The following is an 18,416-nucleotide window of genomic DNA, read 5'->3' on the forward strand; positions in this document are numbered from 1 at the left end:
AGTCTTGTACAGAAAGAGTATAAGTGCTGATACAGCAAGGTAGCCTTAAACTTTCACTGATTACTGTACTGGAAGTATGGACTCAAGATAATAGGTGCTTGATACCAACATACACTGGAAAAATTAATGGGTGAAAATGTAAAGGCAAAGATCCTCTGGGACTTTGACTTTTAGACAGACAAGGTGTTAGAGCACAAAGGGCTGGATATAGTAGCCTTTGAGAGGGACAAGCAAGAGTGCCTAATAACTAATGTGGTAGTGCCAGATCAACATATTGTCATGAATGAAAAAGAAAGGCCAATAAATATGGAAGCCTGCAAATTGAGATCACCAAGATGTGGCAGTTATGAGAGTCACACATAAAGGTTGTTCGTGTTGTCATCTGAACATTGGGTTCAATACCGCCCAACATGAAGAAACATCTGGACACTTTAGAAATACCTAACAATCTTGGTGTGTTGCAAAAATAAGCTTAACTTGGAACTGCATGCATACTGCGTAAAGTATTGCCTGTTTAAGGTCCTTGTTACTTGACAGACAGCACAAATCCTCACTACACACAATGTCCTCAATCTACAACATCACAGATTGGATACTGTGTGACATCTTTAATAATAATATGCAGGCACTAGCTCTGATGGCTTTTGATTTTAACTGATTGGAAGTGTTATCATGCACATTGTTTTGTCTTGGTATAAAAGATGGGCTACAGCAAATATTCTTCTCAATACCAAAGATTTGCTTGTCAATTGTTTGACCTTAACCACTTGAGCATGTCCCTTAGTGATGATATGTGCATCTCTGATCATGAGCAGAAGTAGTGGGGGAGCATCATAACTATGTGTCAAAAGGAATTCTTTGGAGTTTGAATAATTCACCTCTGGAAATATGGATGTTTCATTCAACATCCTTAAACAACCCTTATTCAATTGGGATGGGCTACTCGATCTAAAGAAAATTCTAACTGGGCCCCACCTGCGAGATTATGTGCTGTATATCTTAATATGAGATCACCCTATCACACACATATGGTTGTGATGCATGTGCCTGGTGTACCCTCATCAGACGGTAGTCATGATGGGTACACTGGGCTTTGTATACTTTACCTCAGTGTCACTTTGATGGCATGCACTGCTCTTTCACTCAATAATAATAACAACAATAATAATAATAATCCTAGGCCTGAAATTTTGCAGGAGGAGATTAGTAGATTACATTGACTCCATTGCTCAACTGGTACTTATCTCATTGATCTTGAAAGGATGAAAGGATAAGTTGACTTTGTTGGAGTCTGAACTCAGAATGTAGAGACTGATGAAATGCTACTGAGCATTTTGTTTGGTGTGCTAATGATTGTGCCAGCATAATAATAATAATAATAATAATAATAATAATAATAATCATAACAAACTACATGCTTTTTTTCTGGTTTTTGTAATTTAGGTCAGCTACATGGAAATTTACTGTGAGCGTGTACGGGATCTTTTGAACCCCAGTAACAAAAACAACCTTCGCGTGAGAGAACATCCATTATTAGGTCCATATGTCGAGGACCTTTCTAAACTGGCCGTACAATCTTTTGAAGACATTGGAAAACTCATCGATGAAGGCAACAAAGCCAGGTAAGTTAGGAAAGTCTTCCTATTTCTTTTTGGGCCAAATGAGTGGATTATATTCTTTGTTTGTACAAAAATTATTTATGCAAATGGCTGACCTGAAAACTGGTTTAAGAAGTGACTCAGTATCAAATGTATGGTTATGTGACATTTTGGTACAGCTGTTTGGTGTCACTGATTCAATGGTGGTTTATTTGGCATCAGATGTTTTAATGTTTCACTTGTTTTAATATTTCTCTCATTTTTCGCTTTGTTTATGTATTTGAGGATATTTATCTATGTGCCGGTGGTATGTAAAAAGCACCGTTTGAATGTTGAGCCTCACAGAGGCAGTAACAGGTGACCGAGACCTTTAGTGATATACCATACTTGAGAAGACTTGTCAAGCCAAGTGAGACCATAGTCGTGGTCAATGCCGGTGTCACATAACTGGCACCCATGCCAGTGGCATATAAAAAGCACCCACTGCACTCTTAGAGTGGTTGGCGTTAGGAAAGGTATCCAGCTTTAGGAAGGGCATCCAAATTAGACTGGAACCTGGTGCAGCTCCCTGGCTTACTAGTTCTGTCAGACCATCCAACCCATGCCAGCATAGAAAATGGACATTAAATGATGATGATGTTCGATTAATAAATTGTTATCTCTATCTTTCACTGTGTGTGTCTGTTTCTGTGTGCTTGTATGTGTGTTTACCTATAATGCCAAAATGTACTGTCGCCAAAAGAGGTTCAATATCCAGTCAGTCCTGCCAAATTCTCAGTGTTCAAACAGCCACATCCAGTTGTCTCTTTCTTTAAATATATTGACTGGTGTTTACTGGCAAGGCAAATGGCTGTGCAAGGTGAGCAGATAGTATAAATTAGGAGGAAACAAAATGTGATATGGCAGGGAAGAGAAGCACTTGTGGTTCTTGTAGATTGTAGATAAATAAAAAATGTGGGAAGAAAGGTAATCAATGTATGATCTGAGAAAATTGGTTTTCACAGTTGAGATGTGAAGAAATTTATTGTAAACCTATTCAACCCATAGCAACAAGGAGAGAGACATTAAAATAAAGATAATGAATTGTTAATCTGAGGTAAAAAGAAAATAATAAATAAAAAAATGAGATTATAATTAAGTTAATGTTTTGGATAATTAGCTTTGGATATTGTAATAAAAATGCTATTTAGAGATGAAATGGAGGAGGAACTTGAGTGTGGACATGTGATAGTGAATGGATGGTACCAAGCAACATTGGGTTGGTTTAGTGGTTTAACGAGAAGGTGTGGCATCAGCTTGTATGGTAAATAGATTATAAAATGTCACTGTTTAGAATATGTTTGAATTAAGAACTAGAATCCCTTCTCTAATGTGGCATTTTTTTGGTTTTTGATTTATGACATTCTGTTATTTTCCATTGGCCCCATGGTGGAACTATTGAGAGGTCATATAATTTTTTTTATGAATCCTTTCCCTTGACAACGTGAAGGCAAATGATCTGGTGGTTAGGCTGTTGGACATATAATCAAGTTGTGAGTTCAATTCCTGGACCAGGTGGTGCATTGTGTCCTTTGGCAAGATGCTTCGTTTCATGTGGCTCCAGTCTATTCATTTGAAAACGAGTTCCATCTGGGACAGTATGGTGTCTTGCTACCTATTAGCCTAAAATTTTCCAAATATAAGATGTCAGTGGCACTTGATGGCTATGGCACACAAGATGATGATGATGATGTTGCTGAGTTCCTTGACTACATGTTGCTCAATGTGGAGCTCAGTTTTGAATGACATTTCATTTACAGAATGGCAAGACCACATTCCTATCATCATCATCATCATCATCATCATCATTCATTCTTTAATGTCTCCCTTTGCATGCTGGCATGGGTAGGACAGTTCAGTAGAATCCAACAAGGCTGAAGACTGCATTAAGCTTCAGTGTTTGCATTGGCATAGTTTCTACAGCTAGGTACCCTTCTTAATGGTAACCACTTTACAAAGTGTACTGGGTACTTTTCCTCCAGGCAACAGTAGTAGTGAGAACAAGTTACTTGCAAGACAAAAAAAAGCCTCTGCCAATTAAGTAGGTGTATAGTAGGAAGGAGGGAAGTGGTTTTATGCCCAGTGTTGAAAGACTAAAGTATGTTGGAAGGACCTGAACTGGTGTCTTACTGTAGAGGAGATACATGGCTACCTCAACTGACACTCCATCAGCTACAACATCAAGGGTTCAAGTTAATCCAATCAAGAGAACAGCCTTCTCATGAAATTAATGTGCATGTGGCTGAGCATTCCACAGACATGTGTACCATTAATGTAGTTCTCAGGGAGATTTAACATGACACTATTCACTTTTGCCAGTTGAGTGGACTGGAGCAATATGAAATAAAGTATCTTACTCAAGGACACATTGCACTGCTGGGAATTGAACTTAGAACCTTATGACCAAAGCAAAGCCAAATACCCTAACCACTAAGCTACACACCTTCACATGGTTACCCCACATTATATAAGAGTGAGCAGGAGTAGTTGGAAAGAGAGACAATGTTGATGATGAGGTCAGGAGAGATGTATTTATCTGAGAACTTAACATAAAGATATTCATTGATTTGTTCAATCCAACCATGCCATACTATACAGAAGTTTTGGTCAAACAACATTATCCTGCCTCTTTAGATTCTTATTATGTGAATAAAATAAATATTTCATGCATATTTTTTTTCCAATTTCATTTGAATTATTTCTAAGAAATTGTATTGAATTTCTTTTCTATTTTCCTTTGTGTTTCCTAATCTTCAGGACCGTTGCCGCAACAAACATGAACGAAACCAGCAGCCGTTCACATGCTGTCTTTACCATTATATTCACCCAGAAAAAACTTGACCAAGCTACTAAGATGGTTGGAGAAAAGGTTTGTGTTAGCTATGTTTGTATTTAAAAAGATTTTATTATTTAGCTCCTGGGCAGCTCTGATCAAGCAAGAATGTGTGATCAAAAGTGTTTAGTTATGACTATTTTTTTTCAAATCTTAAGCCAAATTGTCTAACATGTTCTTAATTCATTTAAAATGATAGGATCTGATTTAAGGGGTGCTAAGTGGTTATGTAGAAGTTTTCTCATTGACAAATATTGTTACCATATTCCTATTGATGTATACTGTCTTTGATTCAATTCATTTTGAAAATAATGAATTTAATTAAATTAACCTTTGTTATTATTAAGGTGGCATCTGGAATGTAAATTAGCATAAAATTTTGATGGATATTTTTCATTTAAATCACTTAACACTTTTGTTGCCATATTTCTGATGTGGTACGCTGCCTTTGCTTCAATTAATTTTGAAAATAATGAAGAATTTAATAACATTACTGTCATTATTAAAATGGTGTCTGGGACATAACATAAAAATTTTGATGGAGGATTTAATTTAAAACAAGATCTATGGTACAAAGAAGTTTGTACCATAGATCCAGGAGGTACTTTAAAAAAAAATCTTCTATTCTGATACAGTGGTAGCCATGAAATTAAAATGCTAGATTGCAGACCTGAAAGTCATTTATTTGAACAATATTACAACTAAGAGAGCAATCATTTAAATATCATTTTCCATGCACGAGTTAAAAGGTCGAAGTTGAAGTAAGAGCAGAAACAACATGTGGGGTTATTTCCAATGATAAAGAAAATCTTGGTTCAGTCTGGAGGATGGCCCTGTACATATGACCTTCGCTAGCCCTCCAGCATAGAAGAGCTCAAATAGTTAACAATCTTCCTCTTCAGAAAGTAAGAATTAATGGATTAGGATGCAGGGAGAGAATTCAAGAGGAATGGATGATGTTTTGGCAAGGAAGGGTTGGATTAGGGTATAGTGCAGAACTTGGTGGGTGGGGGGTAGTTATAATATGGTTGATGGAGAGATAAAGGAATTGGGAGCGCCTCAGGAGATGTGTGATACAGCCATCCAGTTCCAAGGAGCATAGTGATTGCAGTAGCAATAGAAAATGCAAAGACAGAGAGTAAGAAAGAGAGGGGAGGTAGCATGTCTGTGGACCTGATGTTGGAATGTGTTAAATGTTAGAAGACTAAAGGTTTTATAGGTCAATGACATTTTCTTGAAGATCTTTTGTTTCTCATTTTTGTTGAAAAAGAACATCACTACCTCAAAGCAAAAAAAAAAAAAAAAAATGTTACTGCAACTGTAACTATTTTCACAGTTGGATAGTTAAAGGTAACAATAATATTAACTCAAATAATATTGCCCTGCCTGTTTCACTTATCAAGAGATTTTACATATTTACTTAAATGCTACCAAGAAGTCAGAAAAGGTAAAACCAAACTTGATGTATGAGAGGTTGAGAAATGGATTAAAAACTGATAAGAAATAGAAAAAATACATTGTTTATCAAAAAAAAAAAAAATATTGTCATAGGTATAATCTTACCTGTAACATTTTTATATATTCAAATATGTTCAAATAATTTTCAAAATGAGAAAGAATTTAAGATTTTTAAAAACATGCAACACATCATCATCATCATCGTCATCGTCATCAAGGCAGCGAGCTGACAGAATCGTTAGCATGCTGGGCAAAATGCTTTATGGAATTTCATCCGTCTTTATGTTCAGAGTTAACATTCTGCTGAGGCTGACTTTGTCTTTTCATCCTTTCGGGGTTGATAAAATAAATACCAGTTGAGCACTGGGGTCGATGTAATTAACTTAGACCCTCCCCTGAAATTGCTGGCCTTGTGCCAAAATTTGAAGCCATTATTATTATTATTAAAAAATTTTTGTTTGGGTCATTCATTCATTCATTCATCCATACACTCTCATGTGCTATTTCTGGAAAAACTGTAACGGTAGAGCTCTTAGGCACATCCTCCTCCATAGTATAATATGAACTTAGAATACAGTATAATATGAACTTAGAATACAAAAGATCCAGAATAAATGCCATAAGGCATCTTCTCTGATGTTCTAACATTTCCACAAATCCATGACTCGAGACTGGTATTTAATTTATTGACCGCAGAAAGATGAAACGGTAAAATTTGACCTCGGCCTGATTTGAAATCAGAGTTCAAGGTCTTAGAATATGAATACCACAAGACATTTTGTCTACTACTCTAACAATTTAGCCAATTCCATGCCATTATTTAGACCATAAGAGAACTGCTAAGGTTGTTAACCTTGCAAATGATAATAGATTCTGACAGATTTGTTGAAGACTTGACTGGTTGGGTAGGTGTGTACAATGTAATAAGAGTGGAGTGGATAGTATCAGAAGAAACATTGTGGTGATACGAGGAATAATAGATTTGATTGTGGTAGTGATGGTAATATACACACATATACACACTCACAAAAACCTACTCACACACTGACATATTCATCCACTTGCATATGCATACACCGACATAGCAAATATTCTGACTCATTTGTATAGACACTTTGAACTCATTGGTGCAGACACTCTGACTCATTCACACAATACTATGACTCATTTACACACACACACACACTCATTCATGTGTTCATACGCAGTCTGACACATTAAGACATACACTCATTTGAACATCCTCTCAAGTCGTTCACACATACCCACACTCACATGCTCTGACTCAGATGTTCCTGCACTCTGACACTTCAGCTGCTTCTGCACTCTGACTCGGGCGCTCCTGCAATCTGATTCAGGCACTCCTGCACCATGACTTAGATGTGCCTGCACTCTGACTCAGATACTCAGACACTCTTGCACCCTGAGTTAGATTCTCAGACACTCCTGTACTCTGGTTCATGGCCTTACACACTCTCCCTCATGCATTTGTATGCACACACACACACACACACACACACACGCATTGGCTCATGCACTCTGCCTCTGACACTCATTCACTTTGACTCATACCTTCATGCACTCGTACCCTCATGCACTCTGACTCATACCCTCATGCACTCTGACTCGAACCTTCATGCACTCTGACTCGTACCTTCATGCACTCTGACTCGTACCCTCATGCACTCTGACTCATACCCTCATGCACTCTGACTCATACCCTTATGCACTCTGACTCATACCCTTATGCACTCTGACTCGTACCCTCATGCACTCTGACTCGTACCCTCATGCACTCTGACTCATACCCTCATACACTCTGACTTGTACCCTCATGCACTCTGACTCATATCCTGATGCACTCTGACTCATATCCTGATGCACTCTGACTCATACCTTCATGCACTCTGACTCATACCTTCATGCACTCTGACTCATACCTTCATGCACTCTGACTCGTATCCTCATGCACTCTGACTCATACCATTACACATTCTGACATAGACACTCACACACTCTGACTCATTCACTCACATTCACGGATTCACACACTCATACTTACTGACTCACTGACTCATGCATTCGCATTCATTGACTCCTGCTTTCGTACTCACAGGCTCACACATTTGTGCTGACCAACTCATGCATTTACTCTCACTGACACACATTCACATTCATCAACTCATGCACTTTTATGCTCACTGACTCACACTTTTACGCTCACTGGCTCTTTCATTCACACCCCAATGGGTATGCTCTTGCATTCATTCTTCAACTCCCTCTCTCACACACCTAGACTGTTATAAACAAGTCAATCAGAGGAGTAGCTACCTTCGGATAACACTGGCACATCACTTAGCCTGACTCTTCTAATCTTAAAACTACTACACAGTGACACATACACAAACACACTCATCATTGCATATATATCTATGTATACATATCTGTGTGTGTGTGTGTGTGTGTGTGTCTTCTCTTCTCTTTTTCTTGTTTCAGTCATTAGACTGTGTCCATGCCAGGGCACCACTTTGAACATTTTGTTTTAGCTGAATAAATCAACCCCAGCCCTTTTTTTTAAGCCTGGTACTTATTCTATCAGTCTCTTTTGCCAAACCACTGAGTTACAGGGACATAAACACACCAACACCAGTTGTCAAGTGGTGGATGGGGGACAAACATGAACACAAAGATCCACGCACACATACACACACATCTATACGATGGGATTCTTTTAGTTTCTGTTTACCAAATCCACTCACATGGCTTTGGTTGGCCAAAGATTTCAGTAGAAGATACTTGGCCAAGTTGCCATGCAGTAGGACTGAGCCTGGAACCATGTAGTTGGGAAGCAAAATTCTTACTATACACCCATACCTGTGCCTCTGTGTGTGTGTGTGTGAATATATATATCTGTGCATTTACATGTGTGGTTTATTTATATATACATGTATACATTTATATGTATATATATATATATATATATATATATATATATATATATATATATATATATATATATAAAGCTGACTCACTCTGTTGCTACTCCAAGTTTCTCACTTTTGCACATAATTTCCGGTAACTGGAATGGACCAATGAAAATGCAGGGTGTTTATTTACTGTGTTCCAAATTTCAACAGTTTCATCCATCCTGTTGCTGTATGAAGGAACTCAACAGATGCAAGAAACTCGGAATGGCAACAGTGTGAATCATCAGTGCTGACCACATAAACGAACTCCTATTTCATGTACTGAGTTGTTTATTTTACATGCATATTACCCTCTCTCTCTTTCTCTCTCTCACACTATCTCTCTCTCACACTCTCTCTCTCTCTCACACTCTCTCACACACACACTCTCTCTCTCTCACACGCACACACACACACACACTAGTTTTATTAGCGAAGTAATACCTGACAACAGGACAATTGTTTCCATACATTAATGTATGTCCTTAAGGGTGTGTGTATATATATATATATATATATATATATATATATATATATATATATATATATATATATATATATATACACATTTGCATACATATACATACACATGTATATATATATATATATATATATATACATACATACATACATGTATATGTATAGAGAGAGAGAAAGAAAGGGTGTGTTTCAATGTGTTTCTATTTGAAACATCAGTCATAATTTCAGTATTGATTACACCTAATGAAAATGGAAAAGATGGAGTGCGGAAGGTAAATATAGAGTAACCAGTCAGACTGCTTGATTATCTCTTAGATATCCTGGTCCTTGTTGTTGTTTCTTCATCCTTGTCGTTGTCATCATCATCACCATATCTAGTCTCGGAGACATCCTGTTTCTCCATTCTTGCTATCATCATCATTTTATGGGTGCAGGCATAGTTGTGTAGTTACAAATTTTTCTTAGTAACCATCTGGTTCTATGTTCGGTACCACTGCAGAGCATCTTGCTTTTCCCTGGAGGCAAGATTCCTTTTGGAACACCAGATTGACAGATTAACCAATACCTTATGTATGAAATTCACTTGACAGTAATTATGTGTGGAAACCTGTTAAAGTTGTGTGTATGTGTGTGTGAGTGCATGCGTGTGTATGCTTGTGTGTGTGCGTGTGTGTGTGTGTGTGTGTGTGAAGATGCATGGGTCAGTGGTTAGGGTGCCGGGCTTACGACTGCGAGGTTGTGAGTTTGATTCCTGGACCAGGCTGTGTGTTGTGTTCTTGAGCAAGTCACTTTATTTCACGTTGCTCCAGTTCACTCAGTTGTAGAAATGAGATGTGACATCACTGGTGCCAACCTGTATCAGCCTTTGCCTTCCCCCTCGATAACATCGGTGGCCTGGAGAGAGGAGACTGGTATACATAAACAACCTTTCCTGGATTTGTGTCTCGGAGGGGAACTTTCTAGGTGCAACACCATGGTCATTTGTAACCAAAGGAACTCTTTATCCTTACCCTATATATAGATGTATATAGGTGCAAGCATAGCTGTGTGGTAAGAAGTTTCTTTTTTAACCATATGGCTTTAGGTTCAGTCCTACTGTACAGTACCTTGGGCAAGAGTCTTCTGCTATAGCCTCAGGTTGAGCAAAGCCATGTGAATGGATTCATAGATGGAAATTGAAAGAGACCTTTGTGTGTGTGTTTGCTTTACATCTGTTTTTCCATGCTAACTTGGGTTAAGTGGAAATTAATTGAAATAGTATTTGATAGCCAGATACTCTTCCTGTCACCAACCCTTACCTCTTTTGTAAGTAAAGACAAGTTCTTTTATTCCACGCATTTTCAAAAACACTGAGCTACGGTTTCTTTATAGTGAATGTTAACGTAACAATACTGTTTTGTTTGGCTGGTGTTGGCAAGGGCTGAAAGAATTTGTGTTTAAATGAAAATATCTTCTGGTATTTGGTCCTATACAAGTTGGTACCCCCTTTAAGCTCAGTTTGACATTTGCACTTGCTCCTCACAATACTGATAAAGCCTATTTTTCTACATACCATTGGCAGGGAGATGAGTCGCTGCTACCTACCTCTAGTGGTTGAGCGTCCATCATTGACAAGACCAAGAAAGGTCAAAATCACATGATTTGGTGGTCTCAGCACTGGAGATAGCATGAGCTTGTCTCTTTGCAAGTGCTATAAACAAGAGTGCATTTTACACCAAATGCCAATATGAGAGTTTCTCTCATGGTATCAACCACAACATAGTTTGTTATAACAGAACATCCACATTTTAGCGGGGATAAATATTACCTTTTGCTATTGATATTGCCTCTATCACTAAAATATATTTTTTAAAAGTACTAAGGGTTCAATTCACTTGCCTGAAACTCTTGAATGTGATGCTCCAGCATAGCCATGGTGCAATGGTTGAAAATGCTAAAGCATAGTTAATAAAGACATATGATATCAATACCACATTCATCTGTTATATTGGATATCATCATATTCATTGTTATCTCATGAGATTATGAGTTCAGTTCTTGAGCTGGGCAATTGTGCCATTTCTTTGAGTAAGGCACATCATCTTGCATTGCTTCAGTGTACTCAACTAAAAATGAGTATCAGCCAATTACTGGTACATCCCTCTCTCGCTCCAGCTGTCACACCATTGAAGCTCCACTGAGTCAATGCTATGGGAGCCATGAATATGTATGTCTGCTTGCAACTACACAGGCACTGAAGAACAAGGAGAACCACGAACATGTGTGTCTGCTTGCAACTACACAGGCACTGAAAAACAATTTATGAAAGCCGAGTACAAGCTGCGAGTTCATTCACACTGGAAAGTAAGACTGAGCATTGTTATCTCATCAGCACTAGTGTGATAATAACAACCACTGTGTCCTCTCCCAAACCATCACTACCACTACACAATGACTGTTGCCATCAGAAAAATCACTACAACGACCATAATAATAGCCACTGATGTTGTTACGAGAGAGGGGGGTGTACAGACAATAAAAGGGCCCCTTTGGACCTCAGTGTATCGCTGGTACTAGGGTACTTAATTTTTTTATATCTGTTGAAGTGGGAGATGAAGGAGGTAGTGGGGAAATGAAACTGCTTCTTCTGTCGTTCTACTGCATTTCAGAAAAATTCACTTGCCACCATTGCCACCACCATCACCATCACCACCACCATCACCACTACTACTATGCTCAACAGTTGTGGCTGACCACTATTACCACCACTGCTGCCACTACTACCAACACAGGCCTCTCCACAATCACTGTCATCATTATCATTATCTTCACCATCTCCCTCATTCCACCACATCATCATCATCACAACCACCATCACCACCATCACCACCAGCCAGCCAGCCAGCCAGCCACTACTACAGTTACCGTGTCTACTTGTTACCATTAATACAGCAACAAGCAGTAGCAGCAGCACCACTACCACCACTAATAACAACTGTACCATCATCACCACCACTATCAAAACCATTACCACTACCACCATCACACTCTCCTACCACAACCCACCCCAGCCCCACCACCACCACCACCACCACCACCACTATTAAAACCGTTACCACTACCACCATCACACTCTCCTACCACAACCCACCCCAGCCCCACCACCACCACCACTATAACCAATACAGAAACCACAGTGACAACCATCAACACCATTCAGCCAGTGCCCTTACCACTACAAACACAGCCCACCTCTACCACCACCACCACAACCACCACCATCACCAAAACCACTACGACACTCACCACCACCACTGCCATACTACAACCAGCTGCAGCTGCACCACCACCACCACCACCACCACCACCACCACCACAGCCATCATCACTGAAACCCACAAGGACAATCACCACCATCATAGCTGCAGCAGCAGCAGCAGCAGCACAATCCAGACCCATCATCATCATCATCATCGTCATCACCGTCATCATAAACCACCATCTATAAAAATTCTATTAGAATTGACTGATTGATCTTGTGTTCAATGTGATTATGACTCATGGCATTACATCTATATACAGCAGTCAACCTACCAGCTAAGCCAGCTGACTCATACTGCTGTGCAAGAGGGCAGGCTTTTTTACACCTGCTCTCTTCATGGTGATGGTGGTGGTAGTGGTGGTGGTGGTGGTGGTAGTTGCTATTGCTCTAGTTTCAGGTGGTAACGGGATGCATGCGGTAGTGGATAACGGCAGGAAGATACTGTCTGCATCCGTGGTGATGGTGTTGGTGTTGGCGATGGTGGTGGTGGTGGTGGAAGTGATAACAATGAACGCTCCATCTGGTGTGATGTGGTTGTCGAGGACGTTGACCCCCCCCCTCCCCGGGGAAAGGATGAAAGACAACGTCGACCTTGGCAGAATTTGAAAATGTTGGTGTTGACAACAACGACGACAATGATGATGATGACGATGATGATTTGTACTATAGGCACAAGGGCCTGAAATTTCTGTGGGCAGGTGATAGTCAGTTACGTTGACCCTAGTGTGCAACTGGTACTTATTTTATTAACCCTGAAAGGATGAAAGACAAAACCGACCTCAGCAGAATTTGAACTCAGAACAAAGCTTCATCCATCATGCTAATGATTCTCCCAGCTTCTTGTAGTACTACTACTACTACTAATGATGATGATGATGATGATGATATTAATAACATCAATGATAATAATAATAATAATGATAATAATAATCCTTTCTACTATAGGCACAAGGCCTGAAATTTGTGGGGACTAGTACTTATTTTATTGACCCCGGAAAGGATGAAAGGCAAAGTCGACCTTAACAGAATTTGAACTCAGAACGAAAAGACGGACGAAATGCCGTTAAGCATATCACTCAGTGTGCTAACGATTCTGCCAGCTTGCTACCTTAATAATAATAATAATAATAATAATAGTGCTTTCAAATTTTGGTACAAGACCAGAAATTTTGGTGGACAGATTAAGTTGATTACACTGACCCCCAGTGTTCAACTGGTACTTTTTTTATTGACCCCCAAAAAGATACCAAGCAAAGTCAATGTTGGCAGCATTTGAACACAGAACATGAAGATGGATGAAATGCTGTTTGCCCCGTGTGCTAACAATTCTGATAGCTCACTGCCTTACTATTACTACCACTAGCATTATTATTATTAATAAGGTGGTGAGCCAGAAGAATTGTCAGCATGTATTTTGTCCCTTTCATCTGCTGCTACGTTCTGAGTTCAAGTTCCGCAGAGGTCAACTTTGCCTTTCATCCTTTTGGGGTTGATAAAATAAGCACCACTGGGGTCAATGTAATTGACTTATTCCCCTCCCTTGAAATTGCTGGCCTTGTGCTAAAATTTGAAGTCAATATTATTATTATTATTATTATTATTATTATTATTATTATGGAAAACCAGTATAATGCTGAAAAAGGAATCACAAATAATTAAAACATGCCCTATACTCATAAGAAGAGGGATTTTCCAAGGAGACTCACTGTCACCTACCTGCTTTTCTGCCTTGCTCTGCCTCCACTTACAAACTTGTTAAATGAAACCACCATGGGTTATAGATGCTATGGACAAGCAGTAAATCATCTCCTATACACAGATGACTTAAAGATGTTCACTAAAAAGACCATAGAACGGAATAACCTAAAAATTGTTCATAGTTTCAGCAAGACCATCGACATGAGCTGGACGAATGTGCCAAAGTGACATTGAGAAGAGGCAAATTAATCAGCACTGAAGACATTGCACTTGACATAAACACAGAAATCAGTGGATTAGACCACAATCACCCTTACAAATATCTAGGAATAGACGAAATAGCTAAAATACAACCCACAGAAATGAAAGAGAAAATTAGGAGAGAACGTTAGAGAAGTGTTAGGCTAATATTAAACACTGAACTCAATGCTAAAAATAAGATAATAGGGATAAACATGTTAGCCACATCAGTCATGAATTACAGCTTCAACGTAATGAACTGGAAGATCAGTGAATTGATAAACTTAGAAAGAAAAACCAGGAAACTGTTAACAGCATACCAAAGTTATCACTCCAAAACAGACAAAGACGGAATATATCTACCCCACTTAGAAGGAAGGCATGGCCTGAGAGATGGAGAGCTACCATAAAATAACATCTGATCATTGTTTGTTCAATTACCATAGCTCCTTATAAAACTCATTAAACCTCTCTATATGATACATCAGTATTATCATTAATATTCTGAATATAGTAGAAAAGGCAGTTATAGGAAGAAATATATATATAATTCAAGAATGAATTTAATTAACTGAATAAAATATAAGTACTATAAATGCAATAAAATTAAATACTGGACCCATGGCTTGAGAAGTTAGATCTTCTGGGTTTTCTCAGTGGAATTTGGTTATGTTTGAGCAAGAGGTCACGAAAGGGTCATTTGATCCTTTCATGGAATCATCAATTCCAATCGCGTAAATTTCTCAAATAAAATTAAAAAGTGTAATTAATAAAAGAATTTATTGGTTTAAAAACAATAATTTCTTTGTTCTTTCATGTCATTATTGCTTTAATAAGATTTAATAAATTGATGAACAATAAAAATTCAGTCATGTTATATTGATATATATAGTGGCAAAGGTGCATGGCTCAGTGGTTAGAGTATTGAGCTTACAATTGTGAGGTTGTGAGTTCAATTCCTGGACTTGGGCTTTGTGTTGTGTTCTTGAGCAAGACACTTTATTTCACGTTGCTCCATTTCACTCATCTGTAGAAATGAGCTGCGATGTCACTGGTACCAAGCTATATCGGCCTTTGCCTTTCCCTTGGATAACATCGGTGGAATGGAGGAGGGATGCTGGTTTGCATGGGTGTTCCATATCCTTGCCCAGTCTTGTGCCTTGGAGGGTAACTTTCTAGGAACCATTCCATGGTCATTCATGACTGAAGGGGGTCTTTATTCCTTTTAGTTGCAATATCTATCCTGCTGGATAGCCACATGGTTCTCCAAGGATCAATATTAAACACTTTGTCAATCCCTGTGATGAACATGGAAGAAAGACAAAGAATGACTGTGTGGTTAAGAAGCTCCCTTTGCAACCAAGGGGTTTAGGGTTCAGTCTCACTGTACAACATCTTGGACAAGTGTCTTCTACTATTGCCCCAGGCTGACCAATACCTTGTTAGTAAATTTGATAAACAGAAGCTGTGTGATCCATTGTGTGTGTGTGTGTGTATGTGTATATATATATATATATATATATATATATATAGGTGCAGGCATGGCTGTGCGGTAAGAAACTTGCATCTCAACCATATGGTTCCGGGTTCAGTCCCACTGCGTGGCACCTTGGGCAAGTGTTTTCTACTATAGTCTTGGGCTGACCAAAGCCTTGTGAGCGGATTTAAGTCCATTCAAGGCGGTGCTCTAGCATGGCCGCAATCAAATGACTGAAACAAGTAAAAGAATAACAAGATATATATATTTGGGTGTATTTGTATTTTTGTCTCCCTGGCTTGGGTCAAACTGCATTTGTTGTACAAAACACTTTCCCAAGGTGTTACATACTGAGATTGAACTTGGGGGGTTTCATGATTTTGAAAAAAAATTGTTCCAAATTTTGGCTCCTGGCCAGGAATTCTGATGGGCAGTGGAAGTCAGTTACATTGACCCCACTTTATTTCATTGACCGTGAAATGGTAACAGATGAAGCCAACGTCAGTGGGACTTTTACTCAATGTAAAGAGTCAGAAGAAAAGATGCTAAACTTTTTATCTGACATGTTAACTATTCTGTCAGCCCACTACCTTAATAAGAACAATAACCCTTTCTTCTATAGGCACAAGGTCTGAAATTTCAGGAGAGGAGTTAAGTCAATTACATTAATCCCAGTACACAACTAGTACTATTTTATTGACTCTGAAAAGATGAAAGGCAAAGTTGACCTTCATGGCATTTGAACTCAGAACGTAAGGATGGATGAAATGCCGCTAAGAATTTTTCACAGTGTGCTAATGATTCTACCAGCTCACTGCCTTCAAAATACTTTCAAGTTTTGGTACAAGGCCACTAATTTTGGCGGGCAGTGAAATAGTTGCTTACAATGACCTCAGTGTTTCACTGGTACTTTATTTTATCTATCCTAAAAGGATGAAAGGGAAAGTTAATCATGGCAGGATTTGAACTCAGAGCAAAAAGAAGTGAGGAAAAAAAATGTTACTAAGCATTTTGTTTGCAACAACAGCAATAATAATCCTTTTTACTCCAGGCACAAAGCTTGAAATTTAGGGGAGGGTGTAAGTCAATTATATTGACCCCCAGTACTCAACTGGTAGTTAATTTAGTGAGCCCCAGATGAAAGGCTAAGTCAACCTTGGTGGAATTTGAACTCAGAACAAAGATAAATGAAATGCTGTTAAGCGTTTTGTCTGGCATATTAATTATTCTGTTATCTTACTGCCTTAATACTAATAATGGAGAGTTGTGGCATGGACAACTTGTCTCAATTGTAAAGTATTTCAGTGCAGATGTAGACATATAGCAAGGTACTTTGAAGATCCTTGTGAGTTTACTCCTCTTTTTGAAGGAATCAGGTACCAGTCCTTCATTATTGTAAGTTACTACATTGCTTTTCATCTCTTTCCTTCATCTTTTACTAAACTCATGGAAACTCCAACATGAAATTGCATCAGTCTTTTCTAAAATCTGATTCTTTCTATAACACAATTAGTCTACTTGTTAAGCTGATTGTTATACTTTCCAATTTGCGGGATTGTTACGTGTGGTGTAGTTAATGTTATTTTTTTCCTTGTGCTTTTAATTGGTTTTTTTTTTTTTTTTTTTTTTTTTTTTTACTTAAATTTACGAATATTTAAATTTTCTTTCTGTAGGTGAGCAAAATCAGTCTTGTAGACTTGGCCGGCAGTGAACGAGCTGATTCAACCGGTGCCAAAGGAACCCGCCTGAAAGAAGGCGCCAACATTAACAAATCTTTGACGACCCTTGGAAAAGTAATTTCTGCTCTGGCAGACGTGGTAAGTTTAATTAATAACAAGTTTTATTTTCATTTTTTGGTGGATGGGTTATCATAAAATATACCGGCAATGATTGTAACGTCTCTGGTGAATCTTTCATTATAATTAATATACATGTGTGTTTGTTAAACACCCCCACCCAATTTTTTTTTTGTTTTATGTAACAGATGAATAAAATGTATACATGTTGATGATTTGCAAATGAGTAAAACAATTCACAGCTAGTAACCAAATAAATATAAATATACAGTGTAAAGTCCTGTTTCGAATCATGAGTCTGTACATTGCATCAACAAAACATCTGTTATGCATCTTGGATAGTTTGAATTACTTAAGAGTCTCTCTTTAACATCCCTATGAAATTTCCAAACTATTGTCTAAATCAGTGTTCTTCAATCTGTTTCACTTATGGTACACTTATATTCTTTCCAAAATTCGGTGGCACACCTGAACTAAAAATATAACTAAAGATATAGGGAAAAAAATTATAGGGGAGGAAAAAAAGTAAA

At 38.3% G+C, this 18,416-nt stretch overlaps 1 protein-coding gene across 36 annotated transcripts in view; it reads left to right on the forward strand.

Moving 5' to 3' along the window:
- LOC106880568 (kinesin-like protein unc-104) overlaps positions 1-18,416 on the forward strand; it is a 267,934-nt gene that overhangs the window by 103,157 nt on the left and 146,361 nt on the right. For all 36 annotated transcript variants that reach the window (XM_089340891.1, XM_089340887.1, XM_089340888.1 and 33 more), the window contains exons 7-9: positions 1,444-1,622; positions 4,395-4,506; positions 17,764-17,907. In XM_089340891.1, coding sequence (XP_089197017.1) covers positions 1,444-1,622; positions 4,395-4,506; positions 17,764-17,907 — 435 coding nt within the window. The remainder of the gene's footprint in view (positions 1-1,443; positions 1,623-4,394; positions 4,507-17,763; positions 17,908-18,416) is intronic.

The sequence above is a fragment of the Octopus bimaculoides genome, chromosome 24, assembly GCF_046866305.1.
Source record: "Octopus bimaculoides isolate indiv1 chromosome 24, ASM4686630v1, whole genome shotgun sequence".
Classification (NCBI taxonomy): domain Eukaryota; kingdom Metazoa; phylum Mollusca; class Cephalopoda; order Octopoda; family Octopodidae; genus Octopus; species Octopus bimaculoides.